The sequence below is a fragment of the Vicugna pacos genome, chromosome 18 (genome assembly GCF_048564905.1).
Source record: "Vicugna pacos chromosome 18, VicPac4, whole genome shotgun sequence".
Taxonomy (NCBI): Eukaryota; Metazoa; Chordata; class Mammalia; order Artiodactyla; family Camelidae; genus Vicugna; species Vicugna pacos.
Window position 1 is genome coordinate 42,275,697 of NC_133004.1, and position 26,036 is coordinate 42,301,732.

The 26,036-nt window shown below is 49.8% G+C and overlaps 1 protein-coding gene and 1 pseudogene across 7 annotated transcripts in view; both read right to left on the bottom strand.

Annotated features, from left to right (window-relative positions):
- Positions 1-6,557: 6,557 nt before the first annotated feature.
- TRRAP (transformation/transcription domain associated protein) overlaps positions 6,558-26,036 on the bottom strand; it is a 96,847-nt gene continuing 77,368 nt past the window's right edge. For 4 of the 7 annotated variants that reach the window (XM_072943316.1, XM_072943312.1, XM_072943310.1 and 1 more), the window contains 14 exons: positions 25,348-25,576; positions 24,486-24,751; positions 24,037-24,137; positions 22,812-23,013; positions 21,435-21,599; positions 19,887-19,977; positions 18,475-18,674; positions 17,360-17,621; positions 14,406-14,631; positions 13,517-13,734; positions 12,350-12,534; positions 9,951-10,154; positions 9,670-9,864; positions 6,558-7,654 (listed from right to left, as the gene is read on the bottom strand). In XM_072943316.1, the coding sequence (XP_072799417.1) occupies positions 7,370-7,654; positions 9,670-9,864; positions 9,951-10,154; positions 12,350-12,534; positions 13,517-13,734; positions 14,406-14,631; positions 17,360-17,621; positions 18,475-18,674; positions 19,887-19,977; positions 21,435-21,599; positions 22,812-23,013; positions 24,037-24,137; positions 24,486-24,751; positions 25,348-25,576 (2,829 nt within the window). In that variant the 3' untranslated portion in view covers positions 6,558-7,369. The remainder of the gene's footprint in view (positions 7,655-9,669; positions 9,865-9,950; positions 10,155-12,349; positions 12,535-13,516; positions 13,735-14,405; positions 14,632-17,359; positions 17,622-18,474; positions 18,675-19,886; positions 19,978-21,434; positions 21,600-22,811; positions 23,014-24,036; positions 24,138-24,485; positions 24,752-25,347; positions 25,577-26,036) is intronic. The other 3 variants (XM_072943315.1, XM_072943313.1, XM_072943314.1) reach the window with 3 other exon arrangements.
- LOC140686977 (large ribosomal subunit protein eL29 pseudogene) lies at positions 14,670-16,489 on the bottom strand (annotated as a pseudogene).

Below are 26,036 nucleotides of genomic sequence, written 5' to 3' on the forward strand. Positions count from 1 at the left end.
TGGCAGAAACTGCACTGAGATAAACGAATTTCTACTGACTATTCAATCAAGAGTGAATTCCCTGTGAAAAGCGAGAGGAGAATCTTTCTGAAGCAATGTGAAAGACTGGACATGCACAGGAAGAGCTGAAACCTGGGAAAGAGACCAAAATTCTTAGACAAAAGTCCCAATGTTCACAGCAGCATTATTTACAATTGCCAAGATACAGAGGCAACCGAAGTGTCCATCAACAGAAGAATGGATAAAGAAGACATGGTAAATACACACAGTGGAATACTACTCAGCCATAAAAAGAATAAAATTTTGTCATTTGCAACAACATGGATGGATTTGGAGGGTATTGTGCTAAGTGAAATAAGTTAGAGAAAGACAAATACTGTAACATATCACTTATATGTAGACTCTAAAAAATAAAACAAACTAGTGAATATAACAAAAAAGAAACAGATATACAGAATAAACTAGTGGGGCCGGGGGGAGGGCCAACACAGGGGTAGGGAATTAAGAGGTACAAACTACTATGTATAAAATAAGCAACACAGATATATTGTACAACACAGGGAATATAGCCAATATTTTATAATAACTGTAAGTGGAGTATATAACATTTAGAAATTGTGGATCACTATATTGTACACCTGTAACATAAAATTGTACATCAACTATACTTCAATTAAATAAATAATCATTTTAAAAAACTAAAAAAAAAAGATAGAAATTATTGAAGAAAGAAAAAAAGAACCAAATAGAAATTGTGGAGCTGAAAACTACAAGAAATGAGTGGAAAAATTCACTAGCAGACTTGAACAGACAGAAGAAGGAATTAATGAATTTGAAGACAGGTTGTTTGAAATCATTAGATCAGAAGAGCAGAAAGTAAAAAGAAGAAACTTCTTTTCAGAAGAAGAAAGACTAAAATACTTAAGGGACACCACTAAGTGGGCCAAAATATGCATTATAGGAGTCCCAGAGGTTAGAGAAAGGGACATAAAAATTATTTCAAGAGTTGTAGTTGAAAACTTCCCCAACTTACGAAAGACATGTCATGGATCTATAAATCCAGTAGGCTCAAGGACTGCACACAGCATAAACCCAAAGAGACACCGAGATACATTATAATCAAACTTGTGAAAGCCGAAAGCCAAAGAGAAAATCTTTAAAGCAGCAAAAAACAACAACAACAACAACAAAAAACAAACAAACAAAAAAACTACTCACCATATACATGGGGTCCTCATTAAGATTATCAGCAGGTTTCCCAGCAGAAACCTTGAAGATTGGAAGGTAGTGGGACAATATGTTTAAAGTGCTGAAAGAAGAAACTGTCAACCAAGTTTTCTGTATCTGGCAAAACTGTCCTTCAAAAATGAGAAAGAAATTAAGACACTTCCAGATAAACAAAAGCTGGAGGAATTCATTACCACTGGATGTGCGCTACAAGGAATGCTTAAAGGTAGACCTTCAGGCTGAAATGAAAAGATGCTAGACTCAAAGGTATATGAAAATATAAAGTTCTCCAGTAAAGGTAAATACACAGACAAATGTTATTGTAATTTCGTTTTGTAGTTCCACTTTTAATTTTCGACATGATTTAAAAGTAAATGCATAAAACCTAATGATATAATCTATGTTCATGGGTACACAATATATAAGGATGTAATTTGAAACATCAATAACAAATAGGGGGAGAAGAGCATCCACTCCTGTTAATGCATGGTCTGGTCCAAATAATAATAATAATAATAATAATAATAATAATAATAATAATAATAATAATAATAATAATAATAATAATAATGTATTATGGAGCTAATAATATATATAGAAATAAAATACATAACACTAATAGCACAAAGGATGGAGGGGAAAAATGGAAGCTTACAGTTGTAAGATTCTTACGTTACGGGGGAAGTGCTAGAACGTCATTTGAAGGTGGGCTGGTAAGTTCAAGACGAATATAGCAACTCTAGATAATTCACTGTGAAGAATTCATGTTGTGCAAAAACATGTAAGAAGAAGAATACATGATAACCAGGTTGGACCACACACAAATATTTTGTCACTACATTTATGAGGCATAGGAGTAAAAATAGTCCTGAATTACGTTTCATGATATTTAAGATTTTTCCATCTATACGTATACATGATACAGGGTCTACATTTTTTTTGACTCTATTAAATATAAGCTTGCGGATGAAAACTCTGTCTCACACTATTACAAGGCATCTCACGTAGTCGTGAGGTGTTTCGTCCCCCGTGATCCGCTTTTCAAGCAAAGCACTTCAGACCCCTTAGTTTTTAATCTTTCCTTCAAGAAACTAGACTAAGGCTTGTGTTTATACTTTTTACCATGTTTGCCCGACAACTAAAGTGGTTTTCTTCCTAAGAAAATATCTGCCAACGCTATTTTAAAACAAATGTTTTTAATCAGGAAGAGAAGCAAACAAACAAACAAAATTGCCAGTACTAAAATGAATTTAGCCAAGTTGGAGGATAAAAATCAACATACAAAAACCAACTGTGTTTCACAAACTACTATATATAAAATAGATAAACAACAAGGTCCTAATGTATAGCTCAGAGAACTACATTCAGTATCTTGTAATATCCTATAATGAAAAAAGAACATGAAAAAAATATGTATGTTACGTATAATTGAAATCACTATGCTGTACACCAGAAACAGCATTGTAAATCAACAAAATTTCAACTTAAAAATCAACTGTGTTTCTATCTGCTATAAAGAATCTGAAAAAGAAATTCACAATTCCATTTACAGTAGTATCAAAAAGAATAAAATAGGAAGAAACTTAACCAAGGAAATGAAAGACTTGGACACTGAAAACTGTACAATTATAGTGAAAGAAATTAGAAGAGACACTTATGGGAAGACATTCTAGGTTCATGAGTTGGAAGACTTAATCATGTTAAGACATCATTACTACCCAAAATGATCTGCAGATTCAACACAACCCATACAAAAATCCCAACAATGCTTTTTGCAGACAGAAAAGTCCCTCCTAAGACGCATATGAAATCACAGGGGTCGCCAACTAGCCAAGACAATCTTGAACAATGTTGGGGGTCTCAGTGCTTCCTGAATTCAACACTTACCACAAAGCTACAGTAATAAACATGGTATTATACTGTCATAAAGACAGGCATATAGATCAATGGAAGTGAACAGAGAACCCAGAAATAAGCCACCTCAAATAGAGTCAAGTGATTTTTGACAAGGGTGCCAAGACCATTCAATGGGAAAGGCAGTCTTAACAAATCTTGGAAAACTGGAGATCCACATGAGAAAGAATGAAGCTGAAGCTCTGCCTCATACTATACATAAAAATTAACTCAAAATGGATCAAGACCTCAACAAGAACTAAAGCGATTAAACTCTTTGGAAGAAACACTGGGGAAAGGCTTCATGACACTGGATTTGGCACCAAAAAGCACAGGCAACAAAAGAAAAACTAGACAAACTTTCAACTAAATCAAAGTTTTAAACGTGCAAGAAAGGACACTGTCAGCAGCACGAAAGGGCAAACCTCAAGGGTGGGCGACAACTACCTGGAAACCTGAATGTATCTGATAAGGGCTTAATGTCCAGGATGCAGAAGGAACTCCTACCACTTAGAGAAACAATAAGCAACAATTTCAGTTCACATTTCTTCACAGGTACACAAACGTCCCACAAGCTCATGAAAAGAGGCCCAAGATCACCAGCAGCGAGGGAAACGCAAACCAAAGCCGCAGGGAAGCAGGTGGCACTTGACACCCATTAGGATGGTTCTTATCAAAAGACAAATGGGGTTTTTCTTTTTTGATCAGAAAACAAGTGTTGGCACGGATGTAGAGAAAGTGGAACCCTTGTGCACTGCTGCTGGGGACGTAAAATGGTACAGCCACTATGGAAAACTGAATGGAGGTTCCTCAAAATATGAAGAATAGAACCACTAATATATATAATCCGGCAATTCCACTTCTGGGTATACAGTCCCCCAAAGGATTCAAAGTTAGGAGTCGAACAGGTATTTCGACTCCCCCCAAAATACCCATGTTCATGGCAGCCTTATTGACAATGGCCAAAAGATGAAGGCAACCCAGGGGTCCATCGATGGATGGGTGGCTGCACACAATGTGGTGTATACGTGCAGTGCAGTGCTCAGCCTCACAGTGGAAGGAAGTTGTCACGTGCTGTGTTACGCTCAGGGGAGTAAGCCAGTCCCGGAACAAATACAGGTGAGTGTGAGATTCCTAGTCAAATTCAGAGAAAAGTGTTAGCCTGGGGCTGGGGTGGCCAGGAACGGGGAGTCAGTGCTTAACAGGAACAGCGTTGCTGTTGGGGATGATGAAAAAAGCTCTGGAGAAGGATGGCGGTGATGGTTACGCAGCAGTGTGAACGAACTGAACGCCACTGAACTGTACACGTGAAAATGGTTTAAATGGTAAATTTTCTTACATGTATTTTACAATAAAAAGAAAAAGCCTACTACTAGTACTTACCTTGCAATAGTGTTTGGAGAACGGGGGGCATCTTCCACGTGTGGGCCCCCGTAAACGAGCCCTTTCTCTGACCTTCCTCGGCTCCCGCGGGGCCCAGGTCCCTGCGATGCCACTCCTGGGTGAGAACGTGGAGGTTCGTGGTCCCCAGGGCACTGGCTCAGCGATCCCAATGCCACGACGCAGAGATGGCGCGCAGGAGGCGCTGGGGCTCCACCAGGAGCGCTCTCCTGCCTGGGCTGTTCCGAGGCTGGCTTTCCGTCCTTGGGAAGAGGGTCAGTGTCAGGGACCCGGGGTGGGTGAGCCTGGGGTGGAACCCAGACCCCTTCTCACCAGCACAACTCCAGCTTTCCCAGCTGAGGAGAAACAAACCTCCCTTCACCCAGATGCTGCCCACACATCTCTGCAGCCACCAGGCCCCACGCCAGGTCTCCAAGAGCACACAGGCAACTCCGGCTTCTTTCAAATGAGTCCTGACCCCAGCTTGAGAGGCCTTGTGCAGTGAGGATGGTCAGAAACACAGGCGCCTTCCCCCTCGAGCTTGACAGCTGCTTGATGCTGTGGGTCGGTTGCACTCACCTGTCACTTCGTAAGTGTGGCTCCTGCCACCCGGAATCCAAGACACTGTCTCACAAAAACAGCCCCCCCAAGTAATTGTAAAATAACTCGTAATTAGTTCCAAGGAAAGAATGGGAGAGTCCAGGCAGATGGATAAAACCTGGCCCCTCGGCCTCCATCCATGCTCCAGGACGCAGCCTGGGGCTTGGGGGTCCAGGTGGACAGAAAGTTCAGCTTGTTTCTCCGTGATTGGCTCTGGGACTGTGGACCTTGGGCGAGCTATTGGTCCTGAGCTGGCATCTATCCCCTCTCTGTGAAGTGGAGGGCCGCCGCCTTGGGGCGATGGGCCCATCTGCTTCCCAGGACTGGAGACCAGCACAGTGATTTCAAGTTGTAGCTGTCGGCCCGCCCACCGCAAACGAGTCCCACTCACAACCCAGCACGGCCTCAGGCTGAAACTTTCGTTGATTCTAGCACATTTATGCTCCTTGGGCTGGACTTTGTGGTGAGACTCGGGTGAACTCAGCTGCAGGCTTCACCCTGCGCTAGCCTGGGACAAAGGGGACAGGGAAGGTCTGGGATGGGGGGACAGGAAGGCCTGGGACAAAGGGGACAGGGGAGGCCTGGGATGAGGGGACAGGGAAGGCCTGGGATGAGGGGACAGGAAGGCCTGGGACAAGGGGGACAGGGAAGGCCTGGGATGGGGGGACAGGAAGGCCTGGGACAAAGGGGACAGGGAAGGCCTGGGATGAGGGGACAGGAAGGCCTGGGACAAAGGGGACAGGGAAGGCCTGGGATGAGGGGACAGGAAGGCCTGGGACAAAGGGGACAGGGAAGGCCTGGGACAAGGGGGACAGGAAGGCCTGGGATAAAGGGAACAGGGAAGGCCTGGGATGAGGGGACAGGAAGGCCTGGGACAAGGGGGACAGGAAGGCCTCCTTACAGCAGACACAGCACTCCCCGATGGGATAAGTCTTTACAAATTCAGAATTAGTACAGTTTTAGAACTAAAGTTGCAGCCCCTTCCCCGCTGTCCTGCCTCAGTTTCTCACCCTGCTGACATTATAGCCCATGCTGGGTAACGTCCCTCCCACGTCCTCCGGACCAGGGCCCTCCTGCTTGGGTCACTGCGGTGCTGACGGACGAGATGAAGGAGGCCGAGCCGGTGGAGCTGAGCGCTCAGAGTGGGGCTCCAAGCACCAGGGAGCAGCCCCGCGGGGGACACAGCTCGAGATGAGGCCCTGGGCACAGGGAGCAGGGCGTCTCCCTTCTGCACCCAGGTGTCACTGCAGCTGCCCTGAAATACGTAAACAAAGCTGAGAGAGACCAGATGGCTGCGCTGCTGACACCCAGGCAGTCAGGACCCGCATTTTGGGTCAGCATCACAGAACATGCCGAGTGGTTCAGACCAGAGTCCGTCACCACGGAGCCAACTGGGCCACAGGCCACGCTGGCCCCGGCCCCGAGGGGCAGAGGAAATACCTCACAGAAACAACACGTCCTTTTATAAAATATTTATTCTAAAAAAATCACACTGTACAAATTTAGATAGAACATCCTCAATGTTCGTATTTATAAAAATGTGAACATAACAGACTGGAATTAGCAACCAAACCTTCGTTACTTCTTTTTAAATTAAAAAGGAAAATATGTGGTCTTCTTGTTTTTGTTTCCAGGTACAGTGATAGTAAACGTCTAGGAGACGCCCAGAGAGCCAGCCTGCAAACTAAGGCTCACCGCCAGCTCTCAGGGCCCACCTCCTGCCGTGGAACCCAGCTCCGACACGGGGGGCAGCGCGGCCTGCGGGGCTGAGCCCTAAGCATCCACGCCCGACGCTCGGCACTCCCACAGCTGGCTACACACAGCATACAAGTCTGTGCTTAAAGGAAATCCAGCACAGTTTGTTCATAATTTCTTGTTTCTCTACCAAAGTGGGTTTTCTGTACACTTGTTACAAAGTTCTGTACAAAAGCACGAAGCTCCTGGGAGGTGTAACTTCTGAGAGTTAAAAACAGACGGACGGACGGTGCAGAAGTGTTTTCCAGAGTTCAGTCTGTACACTCACATGGAGGAGGGAGGGACACAACAGCAAATAATTCACAGAGAAATTCTACACCAGGGGATCCTGGTTTCTTCAAAGTTACCTTAAAAGCTCCGATGAGTCTCTGCTCCCACGTCTAACCGCATGGCCTCTGTGACAGCTCAGCCCCTCTGCAATGAGACTCACCCTCTCGCGCACATACCGTCAGGGAAATAACGCAGCCAGTCGACGGCAGGGCAGCTGCAGGAGGCTGAGCGAGGCAGAGGGCGCTCACAGCCAGGGGTGCCAGGCGGGGTCCATGCGGCACAGGTTGTCCAGGCTGTTGGCAGCGGCCACCAGGGTGTTCACTTTGCTCTCCCCGCCTTCGAACTGGGCGAGGTTGTGCAGGCGTGTCATGATGGCCGTGACGGCTTTCTGGACCAGGGAGACCAGCTGCTGGCTGTCCATGTTCTCGGGCTGCCCGGCGGCCGAGAGAGGAGATGAAGTGTCCTCCTGCGTTTTTTTGTGCCAAGCGATGATCTCGTCCCGAAGCACAGTTTTCAGGATGCCATCCACCTGTGCGAAGAGAGAAGGAAATGACCCGTGTTGAACCAGCAATGACCCAGGGCAGCTTCCCAGCGAGGCAGCCCAGCCATGGCGGGCAGGGCGTCATGGCCACTCTGGTGGGGCCACCGCCTTTAGCACAGCTGTGTGTCTTTGTAAGGAGCCTGCAGAGGGTGGGGCTCTGCCAATGCTGGACTTCCCACGGGTGCTGAGAGCCATACCAATGACCACCTGGGGGTTCTAAGTTGAAGAAAGGGGGTGGGGGTGGGGGTGAGCAAGCAGCATTGCCTCCTGCTGGGGTCAAGGGTCAGTGTGTGGGAACTGGGTCCTGGGGGTGGGGTGGAGGGTGTTTGCTGCAGGACGAGAGCCAGTTCAGGAGGGAGGGAGAGGGACCAAAGAAGGAGAAGGGCCGGGGAACCCAGAGGCCAGCTGGTGGCATATTCAGGATGGAGAGATGACGTGTGGATCTTCGTGAACCGGGGTGTCGCATGGCACCCCTCATCATGGTTGGAAGGTGCGGACAGAGGGCTTCATCAGGCGCCCAGGGCTGTTTAACAGTGACTTGGGACCGATTCACTGAGGGTTTTGTCCTGTGTTACCTGGCACCAACGCAACGTGTTTTTAGAAGAGATTCCCACACAGCAGGTCTACACACTACCCTGCTGTAAAGGCACTCGCTCCAGCCAGGCTGCGGAGGAGCGTGCGCCCGCGGTCTGGGGAAGGCTCCGGTCCCGCCCGTCTACACCCGCACAGGCTGTGCAGGGTAACGCCCAGGGTTACTACAAGCTGCGACAGGCCTCAAACACGGACAGCCTTCTCCATTCTTTTCGAAGTTTTCAGTTAAATGCTGCTCTAGGAATTATCCTAAAATTGTTTCCAAAAGAGGAACATCTCTATGTAAACGAGAACTTCGTATTCAAGCCTTAAGCTGAGTGGGTAACAGTGCACTGCTGTTCACTGATCAGAGCAGACTCCTTGCTCGAGAAGAAACTGAAAGGCTCTGTTGTCGCTCATGTTTGTAACTGTTCATCACGTCCCAGAATAGCATCCCACACCGACGGTATGTGCGACCCAGTGTTAAAAAGAGCATGAGGCCCTTGTCTGCAGCTAAGAGGCTATTCAGTAATTAAAAACCTGTTCTGAGTAAATGGTCTGGAAAGCAATTGGTGTCTGAGGTCTTCTCTGGACACAAATGGCTTATTTGGGAAAACAGCAAACAAAAAATCCAAAAAAACAGGATAGCTGGTCTCAGAAGTTAAAAGAAAAAAAAGGAAACTGTGTTCAGTCCCAGCTGTGGAGAGAGAGGCTCAGGGTCAGAACGAACTAGCTCTGAATCCCTGCCAGTCATCCCAGTGCAGAGCCAGGCGCAGGACTGTCACACGCCCTGGTGTGGCCAAGGGCCTGGCCGCTCCCGTCACGTGTCTCTGCGTGACTCATGGCCCGTCTGTGTAGGCCCCGTCACCGCAGCCCAGTAAGATGGGCATCACCCTACACAGAACGCTTCTGCCTTTCACGGCAGGAAGTTTGCAGAATGAGAAATGGAAGGAGACTGTGAAACAGCAAGCAAAACCGATGTGCACGGTAACAGCTGGGAAACCATCCAGCAGAGGCTCCTGGATTGCTTTTCCTATATACACACACACACACGCACATATATGTGTGTGTGTGCGTATTCTTCCTTTTTTAATACAAGTGATACTATTTTTAAAATGATTTATTTATTTTGTGGGGGGAGCAATTAGATTTGTTTCTAGTTTGGAGGAGGTACTGGGGATTGAACCCAAGACCTCGTGTGTGCTAGCACATGCTCTACCACTTGCACCATACACTATACCCCTGCCCCAGGTCGCTTTCTGTAAACTGGGCTCCTCAGGACGCTCAACACAGATGGACGGAGAACACCGTGAATAAGCCTCTTTCCCAAGTGAGCAAACTGTAACTGCACAGCAACAACCAGCTCTTCTGTCCCAGCCCACGGTGTGCTGAGACCCCAGGCTGCGCTCCTCACAGGACGACCCCCGGCCCACCTTGAAGTTCGGCTGGGCGAAGCACCGGGCGACGGCGATCATGGACGCTGTCAACGGGCCGGAGACGCCGACGGTGGTCAGGAACTCAGAGATGTTGGGTGTGAGGCGGAAAGGGACTGGGCGGTTGGCGTCCAAGTCTCCAGTTGCATCATTTATATCAAATCGAAAGTATGCCACGTTCAGCTTGCCGGTGTCCTACATTTCAGAAGGAGACGCTTTAGAAACCTAAACAGCAGACGGTGGACGTCCAGAGCGGGGCCTGGCTGTTCCCGCCCAGTTACCTGAGCGATCTGCAGCATCTCGGGGTTGAGTCTATTGAGATGCAAGACAAACTCGGCAAAGCCAATCAGCGCGAGCTGGATGGTGAACATCTTCCGGAAGGTCCAGTAGTCCGTGGCGTTGGGGAATGTGTGCAGAGCCCACTCCTTCAGCATGCTGCGTGGCACCATGTTACTCTGGACCTCCTTGAGGATGTCGCGAAGTACCTGAAAGGATGTGTCACTCTGTGACTCTTCCATCTAACTCACTCAAAGAGAAAACTCTAGAATTGTTAATTTCCTTCTGTAGAGGGGCCAATAGGGTGAATTTTGTTGACAAATACACACGTGGTGTCTCTGACTCATGGCGGGGATGCACGAGATTGGTCTGTTACCCTCCAGGCTCCATGTCTCGTGCCCAGAGCAGCAGAGCGGTCTGGATGAAAGTCTCAGCTGCATGCGTGAGACTGTCAGCCTTACCAAGAATTCGGGTAGACACTGAACACCGTAACTTGCCAACTACAGAATACAGCAGGCCGACTAACAAAAAGGACAGAGAAATGCCTAGAAACTTCAAAACTAAGACTATTAAACAAAAGGTTTGTAAACTGAAGGGGTTAGTCTAAAATTAGACCGGATGTTACATAACACTTGAAACTGAATTCCAGACTAGAAGACTCACAAGACTATTTCAAACATCACATAGTTAGAAATGGTCTCAATAAAAAGAGTTTATCAGGTTTATTTAGCTCCTGTTAGATCAACTGGTAAAGGCACACAGGTCTCCTCTGGGCTAAGTCGCACCCGTGTGCTCTGAACAACCACTAGGATGCAGGCCGCCAGGAAACTGGAACCACATGGGCCGCCAGGGACCCGGAACCACGCAGGCCACCAAGCACACGTTCAGTTTGTTCATTTCCTCATCAGAGTGAGGACCTCCAGAATTTGCTGCTCCACCAAAGCAGTAAGAACGCTGACAAAAATCATCAAAATACACTTTCCCATAACTGTGGAAATTAAAGGCTTGCAACAATCTGAGTAACTTTTATTCAAGGAAAAAAGGCTGAATCTTGGTGAGAACAGTGAGCTTGGTGGCCATTTAGTTGTCCAAGCCCCATCCCCTCTCCTCAGTGCTGCAGTGGCCGTGAAACCAACAGCCTCTCAACCACGGCAGCTGTGAAAACTCGCAGCTAACAGCCCTGGAGTGGGCGGAATGGGAGTGGGGACCCCAGGGAACTGTCACTGCTGACTGTGTGGCGGCTTCCGTTTTCTCAGAGCTCATATCCGAATGGACTCAGAGTTCACGCAGTCAGGGCATCGTGGGTGCCTGAGGCTGGGGCATCAGCTGGTGCTCACAGGAGGATGGCCAACCACAGACAAGCTGGGGAAGGAGACGACGTGGGGGCTTTGAGAAGCTCCGCCACATTCTTGGGAACCCAGAAGGCCAGCCTCACGCCCACAGGAAACCTCAGAGGCCCTATGCTACTCCTGGGTGACAGATTCTGCACAAGCAGGGAGTGAGGGCCAAGGCAGAGTTATAAGTTACCTCCATGTACATGCACACAGATACACACACATGCACACACGCGTGCGTGCACACACACACAGGCTCTCAAAGAAGGTGGAAGGCTCAGTGGTTCTAGGCATTTAAGAAACTGTCAAATCACCAGCTGGCCCCTGGGCTGAGCAGAGATGCCAGCGGCTGCACTTATGTGAGGGAGCTGTCAGGTCCTGCAGGAGAGCTGGGGAGTTTGGTTCTGGATATTCCACAATGGCCTCCTGGACAGAATTAGTCCAGGAAAGTCACTAAACAAACAGAAACACCAACAAAACTTGGAAGGAAAGATCTGATTTCTAGAACGGACACATTATCCAAAACATCCAGTTTTCCACAAAAGATCACGAGGCATGCAAAGAAGCAGGACAGCAGCCGGCCCACAGCGACAGAAGTGAAGGCACCTGCGTCAGGTCACCTGGACCTGAGACACAGGAAGAATTCTCAGGGTCAACAAAGGACAAACCACTCAATTTAAAAATGAGCAAAGGATCTGAACAGACTTTTCTCCAAAGAAAATATGCAAACAGCCAATTAGCACATGAAAAGATACTCAGTATCATTACTTCTCAGCCAAAATGAGCTACCACTTCACACCCACTAGGATGGCTGTAATAGAAAGACAGACAACTCTAAGTGTTGGCAAGGACGTGGAGAAATCAGAGCCCTCAGACACTGCAGTCACTTTGGAAACAGCCTGGCAGTTCATCAAGGTGTTAAACCTAAGAGTTACCAGGTGCCCCAGCAATCCCACTCCTGGGCGTACATCCGAGAGAAATGAGAACACGGGTCCACACAGACGGGTACTCGGCCCCTCCCTCTCCACGCGCCCCCGTCCTGGAAGCTCTGGCCCGGCCCGCCCCGGCACCTGGTGGCTGGCTTGCGTGCCGCGCGCCTGCACGGTGGCCAGCCGGTCGTAGTAGCGGGAGATGGGGTTGTCGTGCTCGATGCCCTTCTTGGCGCAGCGCTGCTTGTAGATCTCCACCAGGGAGAGAGAGGACGGGTTGTCCTCCACCAGGCGCATCTGCGGGGACACGGCCACAACGCGTGGAACTGGGGAGAGGGGGGAGAGTGAGTCACCACGGCTCGGCGCGTGACGTGACCCTCAGGGACGTGCTGGGAGCAGCGTGCTCGGGGAAGAGCTGACTCGGCGAGCACATGGAGCTCTGTCTGCTGGGGTGGAGCCGGAGCTGCCCGTCGCCCGTGTTTAAGACACAGGTGAACAGAAATACCACGTAAGGTGACTTCAAAGGAGAAATACTCTGCCGAGCGCACTGGTGCCAAGCAGGCAGCAGCAGGTATGAACCTGTGTACGGCCTGCCTCCAGGCCATAGAACCACCCGCACCCTGGTGTGCACACACACGCCGCGGACTTCAGATGGACAAGGAGTTACCTCAGTCCAACGGCAGTCACACCACGGCTAGTGCCTGTTGCCGTGGCGTCAATCCATAAGGAAATTCCAGAAGGACTCCAGGGGACATGGGGACTGCACTCGGTGCTGACCAGGAGCTTGTTTCTTTGGAAGCAGTAACCACACTGGGATCGACCCTGTAGGTCTCGTTACATGCACGTTACAACGCACTCAGCTTTCTATAGACTTCTTGCTTTTGCAATCTACTTATTTTGGGGATACTGAACTTAAGAGATTCTGGGTCAAAATGGGCTGGAACACACCTTGGCTGTCAGCACAAAGCCCCACACGGGACCAGACAACACGCACCCAGCAGGCCCCTGGGCCCGGGACTGCCGCTGTGCGTGTCAACAAGCTCTCCCTCGGGAGGGACGCTGGTGCACACAGGCACGCACGGAGCCTCCTTCTCCCAGCAGACACGCCGCGGCACCCCCGACCTGCAGCGAGGAGCCCGAAGGCCCGGAACGGCCCCCCTCCAGGAGCAGGGCCCGTGTGGGGGCCCCAGCACTGCGGGGCCTCCCGGCCCAGAGCCGCCCGGGGTGTGTCTGCCGGCACGGACGGCAGACTTGAAACTCCGCAGGCTGACAGGTGCCACCGTGCACCCCGCGGCGCCGGGCTGGTACCTGTGAAAAATAAGTGCCTCTTGGTGGTTTCCTTCCTCTTTTCCAAACAGGGGTTCAGCAGGCGGAGCAGCTGCAGCACGCGCTCCTCCCGCCGCGACTCCGTCAGGCAGGCGTCGTTCATGACCAGGTACGGGTAGATCTTGCCGTTGTGGCCGCGGATGTACAGCCTCCTGGCCGCTGTGTTGTGCTTCTGCACAATCTCCACCCGGGGCATGAACCTACCGGGACAGGCAGACAGTAAAACACTGGCCCTGAGTCTCCGAGAAGAAAATGGGGCTTGACAGGAACGCGGTCAGAACTGTCGTGGAGACAGACTGTGGCCCCAGCAGACTGTGCCTCACGTGACAGGTGTGAGTGCGACCACACTGCATGGGAGGGGACGCCAGGCAAAGGGGGCACAGGAGAAAGGGAGAGGAGACGGCCCCCACCCTGCACGGCAGGGGCAGGTGCCCCAAGGAGCGAGCAGAAGGCAGGAGGAGGGCAGGCCACGGGACACAGGCGGACTCGGAGGCAAGGGATGAAACGCCTTAATGTCGAGGGCCGCCGCTTCACGGCTCTTTACATTGTGAGTGAGACAGGACATGTTCCAGTGAATCTGACAACCGCCTGACCCTGCTGTGACTACTGGGCTTGAAGAGTTTACAGAAGACTGGGAAACTTTATACTTTGTCAAGTTCCACGGGGGCTCAAAAAGGGTTCCTTTGAGAGAACACAGACATAAACACAAACCTGGTTCAAATGTGATGCTGCACCCTGCCCTCCGGTTAGACCAGACTCTTCCAGGGGTCTCAAACCCTGGGCCACCCTGGGCCCTCTCCCGTTTCCGGGCAAAGGAGAGACGAGGGCGGGTACAGCCCGACTGCAGAGTGCCGGCGGGAGGCTCACTCACCGGGCAATCTTGATGTAGTAGTGTGTCGGCTTCGGCATCAGAAACTCCCCAGGAATTTCCACCTCAGCGGTCTGCGCCGAGAAATTGCTCAAAAACCGGCACTTTTCTTCTATGAGGAAGAATTTTGGAAGCTGCTTGGTTTTGGCCTCCAGGATTTTGATCCATTTCTTCAATTTAGAAATAAGGTTATGAAGCTTCATGGACCCTGGAACACTGAAGTCAAAATCTTCAAAATAAAAGATAATTAGAAACACTTTTAGTCATCTGGGTGGTTTCTAACTCACTACAGAACGGCTGCTCAAGCACCTCCTCGCTGGGACACAGGTATATTTCATATCTGGTCTGGAGCATCGACCCCGAGGATTTTTTTTTTTTTTTTGACTGACAGATCCTGCCTCAGGTTTATTCGTACAAGCAGCACAAGTAGACATGAACCCCATGCAGACAGCTGCCCAGGGGTCACACTAGTCCTTATATCCTCACATCAGTAGATGAAAGGCTCTACTCTGGAGCCCTTGTGGGGGCCTGGGTGCCTTTAGGAGACTGAGCCGGAGCCGGAGCTGCAGCTGCGGCCTTGGCCTGAGCCTTGTCCTTGTCCTTTGGCCGACAGAGCCTGAGACCCTTGGCAATGCGGCACGAGCACGTTTCCCGAGCTTGGGGTGAGCAGTGCGGGCAGGTTGACTGAGCCTGCGGCTGCTGCCCTTTGGGATCTTGGGCCTGACCTCCTTGGGCTTTACGAGAGCCTCGACAGCCTCAGCACGTGCGCCCAGGCCCTTGGCGCTGTTGGCCTGCACCTTCTTCAGGCCCTTCTTGTTGTGCTTCTTGGCAAAGCGCATGTCCCTCAGGAAGCTGGGGTCCATCCCCTTAAGAGATTTGTATCGTTGTGATTGGGGTCTGTGATGCTATTTCTGTGCCATTTTCGGGACTGGTTGTGTGTGGTGTGGTTCTTCGACTTGGCCATGCCTGTACCGGAGCCGGAAGATCCCGACTCCGGCACCGAGGATTAAATGAGGTCGCAGGCACGGACACCCAGCACAGCACACGGCTAGTCCAGCAATTCTAATCGTCACACCCATGCACAAACTTAACCGTATGCAGCTGTCATCAGTTTTATGAAAGTCCATGAACTTTCACTTTATTTTTTTCCTGTGGCACTTCTCTGGTCTCCCTTTAACTCTGGCATGATGTCACAGGAGCAGGTGGCAGGAGAGGCCGCCACACACCAACATGAGGGGAGGCAGGGGCCACCAAGCCAGACGCAGGCAGCTTCACACAGCTCTGGACCAGGACAGTGCTCCCAAGCTCAGGGCTGATCTTGATGTAGTGAGTTTCTGTTCGCTTTTTTTGGATTAACTTTTATTTTGAAACAAATATAGATTCATAGGAGTGCAAAAGATTGTACGGAGAGAGCCGTACACCCCTTCCTGACACTAAGAGACTGGCCTCGGTACAACCCACAGGGCTGATGCAGACTCGCCATCTAGGAGCACTGTGTGTGCGCCTGTGCCTCTGTGGGCGTCACGTGGGGACGCTGCACAACCAGCCCCGTGACTGGGATGCTCACTGTCCATCAGCCAGACGCAAGCTGCCTCCCAGAGCCACGCCCACCTCCTCCCAGCCCTCGGAGCCCGGCCACCACTCATCTGTTCTCTGTCCTGACTATTATGCAATTTCATATGTGTTTCATAAATGAGAGTCACACAGCAGGAATCCTGAGATGGGCTTTCTGCACTCAGCATAGTTTCGTTCAGGTTCACCCAACTTGCTGTGTGTGCGACAGTTAACTCCTCTTTATTTGCTTTACACGAGAATGGAAGCACCGCTCTCTGTCTACCCGCTCTCCTTAGAGGGGAATGTGGCTAGACTCCAGTCTGGTGCTGTAACACTCGTGTACAAGTGTTTGCATGCAGGTCAGTCTCCCTTTTCTGGGACAAATTTGAGGTACTGCTGTGAACTTTCCTCCCATCCTCACAGACTTCTGGCTGGCAGCCAGCGCGCGCAGCACCGCTGGACAAGGAGGTGCAGCTCTCCTCCTCTGATACCAGGGCCCCGCGCTGAGTCCCAGAGAACTGACGGCCGGCTCTTGATTTATACCTGAAACTTGCTGCATTTTGAGGTGGATCAGAGCCTCACAGCTGTCTTCTTTTAAGTTTTAGTTTTCGTCATTTTTTTTTTTTCACATCAAAATCCAGATGATTCGCCCCACTTCTAATTCTCTGTTTCAGACTACATTTGATTTAACGATCTGGACGTTTTACAATAAAGAAACACTGAGTATCACTTCTTTTAAATAAAATATGATGGCTCCCATAAAACTTTCATCTCAGACCCTCTCTTTCTCAGAGGATGACAGACCGCATGAGCAGGAGCTCCAGGGGACGTGGCCGTGCCTGTGTGTGCACCAGGGGGACGAGGTCCCCAAGGCAGATGAGGACTTAGGCTGAGGGAGACCAGGCCACTTACCACAGATCACACCGAAAGAGGTGGAGCCGCAATTCGAGCTCCTGTGGGCCTAGGAAGATGCATGAGCCTGATCTAGGGACAGGTCATGTCCCCAGGGACAGATTCTGCCACCAGAACACACTACAAGTTTGACCGTTGTCACCTGGAGTCCTGCACCTTTGAGCCTCACCGCCTCACCCTACACTGCTGAGTTCTCCCATCAAAACCAGGCAGGAGGCAGGACAGAGGAGCAAGAGCAGGCTGCCCTGAAGCCTGTGCCCACCCCGACGTGCAGCCCCGAGCTCTGGCTCCCACACCTGGGGAAGGACCTGAGGTCCAGGTGGGGAGTGTTGCTGTTTCCTTGTGATTTGAGTCTGTATTTTAAACACAGTGTAACAGCTCACCCACACAGTGCTCACGAAAACAAATGAATACACAGCTCAGATGTTTAAGATGAAGGAGAAATGTGAGTGGAAGCGCCCCTGCATTAGGAAGAGCAAAGCAGGACTCACCGGTTGTGAACTGGCCCTTCAACTTCTGGAAGACAGGGTCCTGTGCAGTGGCCTGTGCCCGCCGGGCCAGGGACTCAGAGGCTGCGCTGGAGAACATGGTGGAGACGTTGGACACATTCTCTAGGCCCACCCCGAATGTGCTCACCAGCTTCTTGACGAAGTTGAGGGTGTGGGGGGTAATTTTGGCATCGGACACTGCTCCGCTTTTCTCAAATGCAACAGAGTAGCACTTTGCCAGGCCCTGCTGGAGCTGCCTGAGAACCTAGGGGAAAAGGGACCAAGGCAACTCACAAAACAGAGCTCTCGATCTGAGCAACCAACCAGCCAAACGCAGCTGTCCGGCACGTCCCCACCACCACCAAAGCTCTCTGTGGCACCTGGCGCCCAGCAGGTGCTGTCATCAGAGTGTGCAGACCAGGGGACGCCTGGAAGCCCACACTGTGAGCTGTGTTTGCAACGAGGAGCAACTGTCCTGAACAGTTCAAAACAAAAACAAACAAACAAACAAACAAAAACCCCAAACCCAAACCCAAAAACCTCAAATCCCATTTTTTGGGTCGTACACACGCTCTTCTGCTGATTAAGCGAGGAAGCCGCCACAGCGTCAGTGCTACTGCCGTGCGTGTGCACTCAAAGTAACACGGCACCAACCGGGGGCTTGTGGCCAACTGGCTGAAACTGGGCAACCAAGGCGGAGTATTTTGGCAACAGCTCACACCAACGCCATGGAGCTGGCCTGGCCGCTGAAAGGTCACCGGAAGCGGCTCCCAACCCCGGAGACTGGCGGCCAGGGAGCTGTCCGGGCCCACGGCCACCACTGCTGCCTGGTCAGTGGTGATATTAAGTGACAAAGCTCAGACAACTGAACAAAGTGAACATTTTAAGGCCAGAAATGGCTTTCTCAATTTCATCTCCTTCCTGTGAAGTCTTCTGCTGCAAGTACTTGAGGCTACACCAGTGTGCAGAGTTAAGCAAGTCCCTGCTGCCCCACTGCTCAATTCTGCGACACATGTAAATGACCAGGCAGCTAATCGAGAGCAAATATAGCCACAGATGCACACAGAACGACACGTCCCTCCGCAGGAAGCCAGCACTCCCGAGATCGTATCCAGTACCTCCTCGTGCCAGTTTTCTCTGAACCAGACCATCTGATCGACGATGCCTTCCAGGGAAGACAGCAGGGTCGGGTGCAGTTCCCGCTGCATGTGCATGATTCGGCTGCAGCGCCACATGGGGGCTGTTGCTCTTATGGGCCCTGGATCTGATGCAGAATGGGACTGGTTACCCACTGAACTTGGCTGCTGCTGTCCAGAATCTGAGAGCAACACACACAACGCCAATGTCAGCGCCAAACTGACCGATGGGAGAGTCGGTGCTCTAAGGACCCACCGGCCAAAGGAACGCTGGTTCCTGCCGGCGTGCGACACGTCACGGGACCGCTTCCCCGGGGCCACGTGGATCTAACGGGGTGGGGCGCTGTGGGGAGCATGGCTGTCTACAACTGGGCCCCAGAAAGCACACGTGCTGAGAGCGGGCAAGTTCGACAGCCCAGGAACTGGGGTTGCGGGTGAGGGCACCGTGTTCACCAAGCTCGCTCTCTGACTTCACCTGAATCTGAACGTTCACTTTTTAAATGTCTGGCAAAATATGTCACAATACATTCTTTACACTACAGCTCTGAGGATCCACAAGTAGTTAACAAGTCACTCTCCACGTTTTCATCTAGGAAAGCCAAACCCACGTGGAAAAGGACATTTTTGAAAAAATACGTAAGAGGTATGTTGTAGAATACCTGTTGCCCATTTTTCTAGCTTCAGGTCACTTAGACTAAAAATCGTTAACTTTCAAGTGACCAAAACACGATCTGACTCGGTCCTGGACCCAGGAGGTCGGAGCTGACGTGCTGGGCAGTGCTAACCCACCCCGCACAGGAGCGGCAAGGCCGCCACTGCCCAGGGGATGGAGTCACCTTCCAAGAACGACTCTGGCCTGCAGCGTGACTGTCTACGGATTAAGAACGTGGTGAAGCAAACAGTGCTTTAATTGTTTACAAAGCACCACGCTGAGTGGGTAACTGAAACCATTAAATGAGTTATTTCTTTACATCCTAGGGCTATTTGATACGGATTAAAAACTTCTCTTCTGAGTAAGTTTTTACATTTGGTGAGATTGATTTCTATGCGGATTCTCCTGACAGATGAAGACATTCTTTACAACACAGTAACTGACATTTATACTGTTTACCATGACGCATTTCTAACTATCGAGGCAAGTTATGCTTCACCATTATCTGTACCTAAAAATTTCATACATTTTTCCTACTTATGCGTCAGATCTCTCAGGTAAATGAACACTCAGCACATCGTGGTGAAGGAGAACCATGAACCCCACCGGGAGGCCAGGGTTTGTCTCCCAGCCCCAGTGTCCCCTCAGTGGCTAAAGGCGAGACCGGCCCCTGTCCTGGGAGTGCGCCGCAGGCAGAAGCCCGTCCGCCCGGGACCCAGCCCCGCGCCCCGCGGGGACGTACCGCTCTTGTAGCGTTCCCGTTGCTCTATCTTCAGGGTCAGGTACAGGGTCCGGATGGGGAAGTAGACAGCCTGGGGATACACTCGTCCGACCTGCTCAGAGACAGAGAAGTGAGGACCACCACTCATCACTGTGCTGCTGGACGGAGAGAATCTGTATCGAAAACAACTGGCGTCAATCCTAAGTGGGCCGCTGGCCTGCACCTGGGCCAAGGGAGCAGACACCTGACACACCGGAGGCCGATTAAACAGCAAGTCAGACATCCAGCTCAGCTTTAAAAGCCTTGACAACGACCAACATAGGGATTTCACCAGCTCTGCTCCAGGACTCTTAATCACAGAGAAACCACACTTTCACTTGATTCAGTTAATATGGCGGAGACAAAACACGAAAAGTTCTTGCATCTCACTGAAGGCAAATGACAGGAAAACACAAAATGATATCAGTCTTTATTCACCAGGAATTGTGAGCTGATTCTGACAACTAAGCTCATTAGTGAGTAACTTTACTCTGCTTAACTGCAGCAAGGAGGTGACTGAAAATTTTTTCTTTAAGGTGAGAAACGCCAGTTTTACCAAATTATGGTTACACGGCTCCCTCAGGAGGGCTGAGCAGACATACCCAGCTCTGCCACAGGCGGCAGGGTGGCTGGCTAGCGTCTGTTATGAGATGCTCAACGAATGACAATACCAAGTAGATGGAATCTCCATCTTGACAGATAGGCTCCAAGAAAATGCCGCTACCCAGGAGCAGAGCTGCAGGCCCTCAAGTTAAAAATAAAACCACTTCTGGGTACAGCGTAGATGATGTGCGACATGTGAAAAACAGAACGATGAGCAGCATGTTCCTACGTGTCTGGTGACAATGCTGTTCATTCCCGAAAAGTTACGACTCTCTGATTTTACAAAGGCACTCACTCGATCCCAGAGGGAACTGTATCCCAGTCTCTCCTGCTCAGCCCCTTCCTCCACCTCCCGGTCTTTCCACAGGAGAGGGCCAATCTGGACCCATTCTGTAACCATGGTCCTACGGGACCTAGCGCCCTGGTCTGTCCAAATCCCCAGGCCCACCCCAGGTGCACACAACTTTCAGCGTCTAACAGCAGCAGCTGAACAGCTGCACCAAGGGCAGCAAACACAGTTTGGGGTGAGTTTTATTCCGAAGGGAAGCCCTGCAGGGCACACGATGGGAAGTCAGCCATGAAGTATCGACTGGATACACACCCACGTGAGTAGCTCTGAGTACTCAACAGTGAACTTGCATTTTAAGAGGATGTTCATTTTTACTTATATCTTATGTGGCAACATGTTCAAGGAAAGCCACCGCCAGTCTAATACTGCAATGCTCCAGCAGATTATTTCACTCCAACCCTGACACTCTTCAATTGCTTTTAACTATGCTTTACATCAAGTGACCTCTAATTGTCTACATCTTCCCATCTCTCTGACTTAGTTTCAAAACTCTGAGCATGCACATTTTCTCTCTGGAAAAAAAGGATGTGGAATGAAGACTAATTTTTTTGTGACCAAAGATGTCTTGGTATTCCCACCTGGCTAATGAGGTTCAAAAGCAGCTTCCCCTCGGAGCCGACCAGACAGGTGAGCAGCTGTGGGATCCAGGCCAGCCACTGGATGGGTGGCACGCCAATGCAGTACTTGTCCACAGCATCCGCCAGGGTATTCTTGTCATCGTCAAAACTCAGAAGCCACAGCACCTAAGATGGAAGGGAAAGGTTTAGAGTTGAATAAAAATTCACAGGCTCTCACCAAGTGACCTCTCCCCAACGTTAAAATTCTGTGTAAGAGTAGCTTTACTGTCACCGTGGGAAAAGATCTGCAAAAAGTCCAAAAGCACTGCTAAACTTAGATATAAATCTTACAAATAAAAATGAAAATGTAAATACAGTTTTCATCTAGATTTAGCTTTAAAGCCAATTACTAACTGATCCCATCACCTGGCTAGTGGTGGCCAGTGTGACCTCAAGGAGGCAACAGGTGACACCAAGGGCCCGTCCGTCCGCCTGCTGCTTCACACTGTCATCTCAGCAGAACAAAATGGACTTTAGCTAAAAATCTCAGGTGAACATCACTCTAGTACCGGGCAGGCCCCATTGTGGCAGCCCAGTGTCTGTAGCTGTCTGAAACAATTACATCTACAAGTCAGCAAGTCTGGACTCAGACCGTGAGGGGGTCAGTGTTACTATAGTTGGTTTGTTTCTACAGTTGCTTTAACTACTAGGTGCTAATGTTCAAGTCAAACTTTGACATTAAACCAAGGAATCTAAAAAATCCTAACCTTTCATGGACAAAACACAAAAGCACAACAACTTAAGAATTCTTAAGTTTTCTGAAAGAACTGCTTCTGGGTTGCATTTATGTGTCTCCTGGGAGGGATCACCTGTTGGCAAATGTCAGTAGGGACCTGGTGCCCGGCACTACTCTGGGGCACCATGGACAAGGACCCCGAGGACCGAGACCTCACCCCGCAAGTGTGCAGAGGTCGTCCGATTCGGTGTCGCCTGTGACTGGGGCTGACCGCTCCGTGATTGTGTGCATGGTCCCCGCAGGTGAGAGGCCAGACTCTCACGGGTGTCTTAGCAGGTAAGTTCTCCTTGCAGACCCCCATCAGTCTGCAGGAATGTGTGTCCAGTGTGAGATTCCACAGAGAACACCGGCCTTGAGTCCTAAGACTCAGACTCCAAGCTCAGTTTTGCTGCTTCAAAGTCCTCTGACCCCAAGTATATCCAGGCCTCAACTTTTCAGCCTTAAAGTAGAACCATGGACTATACTTTGAGGAATGAAGGGAACTGACAGGTAAGGCATGAAGGAATGCCTTGAACCCAGCATAGGTTAGTATGTAGCTGAATTTCCATGCAGACTTGAAGGCTTCCAGATGGTCTTTGGTCGAAGCTAATTCTCTGTCTCACCTTGGCTAAGTATTTTCTAGATTTGCTCTCATTTTGATGCCGGCAGGCGTGCAGGTAACAGGTGATGGCAGACACTCCGAGATGCAGCTGCCGCTCCTTGACAAAGATGTTCTCCAGGTAGTCGCCCCACATGGCCCAGGCCTTCACCAGCACGTCATGCATCTGCACAGCTGCAGAAAAGGCTTTGTTTGCTTCCTCAGACCTGTGAGGACACAAAACCGAAACATGAGTTTTTTAGGTGGACATCACATCATATAAAACCAACCATTTTAAAGTGAGTAATCCCATGGCATTTGGTACATTCAAAATGGTGTGGTCCAGAACATTTTCATTACCCAAAGAAAACCCTTAACCAGTAAATAGTCACTCTCCACCCCCTCAACCTCCAGCCCCTGCTGGCACCAGCACGCTTCCTGTCTCTACAGATTTCCCTGTTCTGCGTACTTCTCGTTAACAGACTCACACATGATGTGCAATTTGGTCTGGATTCTTCCGTTTAGCAGAGTGTCTCTGAGGTCCACCCCCGCTGCACTACATGTCAGTACTTCACTCCTTGTTATGCTGAATAACACCCCATTGCGTGTATATACCACGTTTTGTTCATCCATTCATTTCAGTTAATTCAGTATTTTGGCTACAGGAAACAGTGCTGCCATGAACATTCATGAGCAAGTACCTGCCGGAGTCCCGTTTTTGATTCTTTAGGGTAAAAACCTCAGAACAGAATTGCTGGGTCACGTGACAGGTCTATGGTCATAGTTTTTGAGGACCCAACGCACTGTTTTACAGCTGACTGATCCCAGCTCTAAGAATAATCTCCGTAAAAGGAATCAACTCTCTTCCAAAGTGGCATGCTGAGAACACGTTATCAGCAACTCAGTGCTCATGCAACTCATTTTTTTCTTTTATTTATTTATTTTAATCGAGATACTGGATTGAACCCAGGACCCTGTGCATGCTAAGCATGTGCTTTGCCACCAAGCTATATCCTTCCCCTCAAGCAGCTCATTTTTAAAAAGCTTTAAGCACTACAGATCAAATGGGCTTGTCAATCTGCTGCCAGGTACTGTCTTTGCAGAGGCACAATGTCTGAAATGCCACCCCTGATAACACTAAATCATACCTATTTCTAGCCTGACCTTCATGTTGGCTTCAAGTTATAAATAACTATTCAAATAATCTGATGAGTTTTTCTCTTATCCTCCACCCAACACAACATACATACTTGTTGATCTGAGCCAAGAACATTCCCTTCAGTGCATAAAATTCAGCTGTCATCTCTTTTGTAAAGTATTTTAAGTTTGTAGATTCAATAACTTCAAGGCCCTGTTTATAAAAAAACAACAGAAAAGAATGTCTTGAAATTTCTAGACAATAATATAAAAACCTCATTAAAATCTAGGCAGTAAGTCCCAAAGGCCATTGACAAATATACTTTAAACTGACAACAGATCTGCCTACCATGAATATTTACTGACTGACTGACGATTTACTTAAGTAGTATTGAAACTGAATCACTAAATGCCAAGTTCAGTTCTAGACACCTTAAGGGTACCATTTTCTCCAAAGCTTTATGTATTTAGTCAGTTTCAATGTTTTAGAGCTCCATGCGGCCCCGCCCCTCCTCCCAGATCCCGGGGCGCGGGCCGGGCACCGGGTCCACTGACACGCTACCTGCATACACTCGTTCTTCCCCATGACACCTGCCAGCTGGAGGTAGCACTTGACTTGCTGCCGAATCTTCTGGAAGCAGTCCACAATGGGAACGGTTGGAATCGTATGAATGCGACTTAATATATCCAGAGCCACGTTGACCAGTCCCTGCTTGCGGGCGATTTTCCCATACTGGATGATTGCTGAAGCCGATGCGTGAACCCCCAGCATAGCGTTATTTGAGCTTGGATCATGCTGAGAACTATTTTCATACGCAGTTACAATAGCTAGAGAGCAAAGAAATGGGTTCTCAGTCCAAGTCAAATGCTGTTCAAAGTGTTCCACAACTAAGGCTTAAGTAAAAAGTGAAAAACAAACACACATGGCTTATGAAAATGGGAAGCTCTGTGATAAATCCTCATTACTTTTCCCTGTATTCTGTATCAAAAGTAAGATACAAGAAGCACCAATTACCAAGCTGAGCGTTAGCATTCTGGCTAACTAAAACACGAAGGTGGCTCTCAACAGATGCCTGACAGGTTTAGGGGAGGAGCAGCGAGGGTCAGGGAAACGGGGAAGGCTGCGCACTGCCACCTGAGAGAAGCTCTTCCTCGGGGGGCTTCAAAACAGAGGGCCACAACCCACAGCTCCGACCCCATGGGCCTGCGCCCCCTGCAACAGGCAGTGTCCAGCAAGTCTGTTCTGGCTGGAAAAAGGCAACAGGGGCGGGGACTTCCTCCCACCTTCACCCCCTTCCTCCTTACCCTCGTCATACCAACCACCATCTACCATACCTGCCAAAAAATAGAAAATCTGGTAAAAGGGAAAAAACAAAGCACAACCAAGACATGAAACCAGAACAGTGGGGTGTCTGGAAAATTACATGATGAATGCATGCCGGACCAGGTAGGTTTACCCTGGTAATGATGCTGCCTCCACATGAAGACACTGCTCCAGTGGGACAAGTCGTCCGACACGATAGGCAGCCGGTTCCTCCAGGTCTTCACCACCGTCTTCATGTCGTGCAGGCTGTTGTTCCTCCCCAAGTTGCTAGGCTGCAAGCCTGCGTTTATCTGTGCAGCTTCCTGAAGTTCAATGATCTGCTGCGCTGCCTGCAGGGGACCAGTGTGAGAGCCGACAGTGAGCGCTGGGTGAGGGTGAGCGAGGGAACCAGCCAGAGTCCATCAGGAGCCTGCCTGCTGGGAAGCCCCACGACTCAGTTACTGGAGGAAGCATGGGACTTATTCAGATGCCTCGGATGCCACACCTGACTTACCCACACCTCAGACGCCGCTCTCACGCTCCCCTGAACTACGCAGGTGCTGTGAAACCGGGGACTGGGAGGGCAAAGGTGTATACACCGCCCGCCCCGCCTCGCCCCAACAACCCTCTTTTCCACTCCCTTTGCCACCAGCCAAGTGTGGCTTGCAGTGTCAGACCAGAACAACCTCACCCTAGGCCTTCAAGCTTTCCTTCCATTAACGTGTGACCCTCAGAGCCATAGTGAGCATCTTAGGACACAGTTCTAATGACTCCTTGGGCTGATACATGCATCTTCCATCACATCCCTAC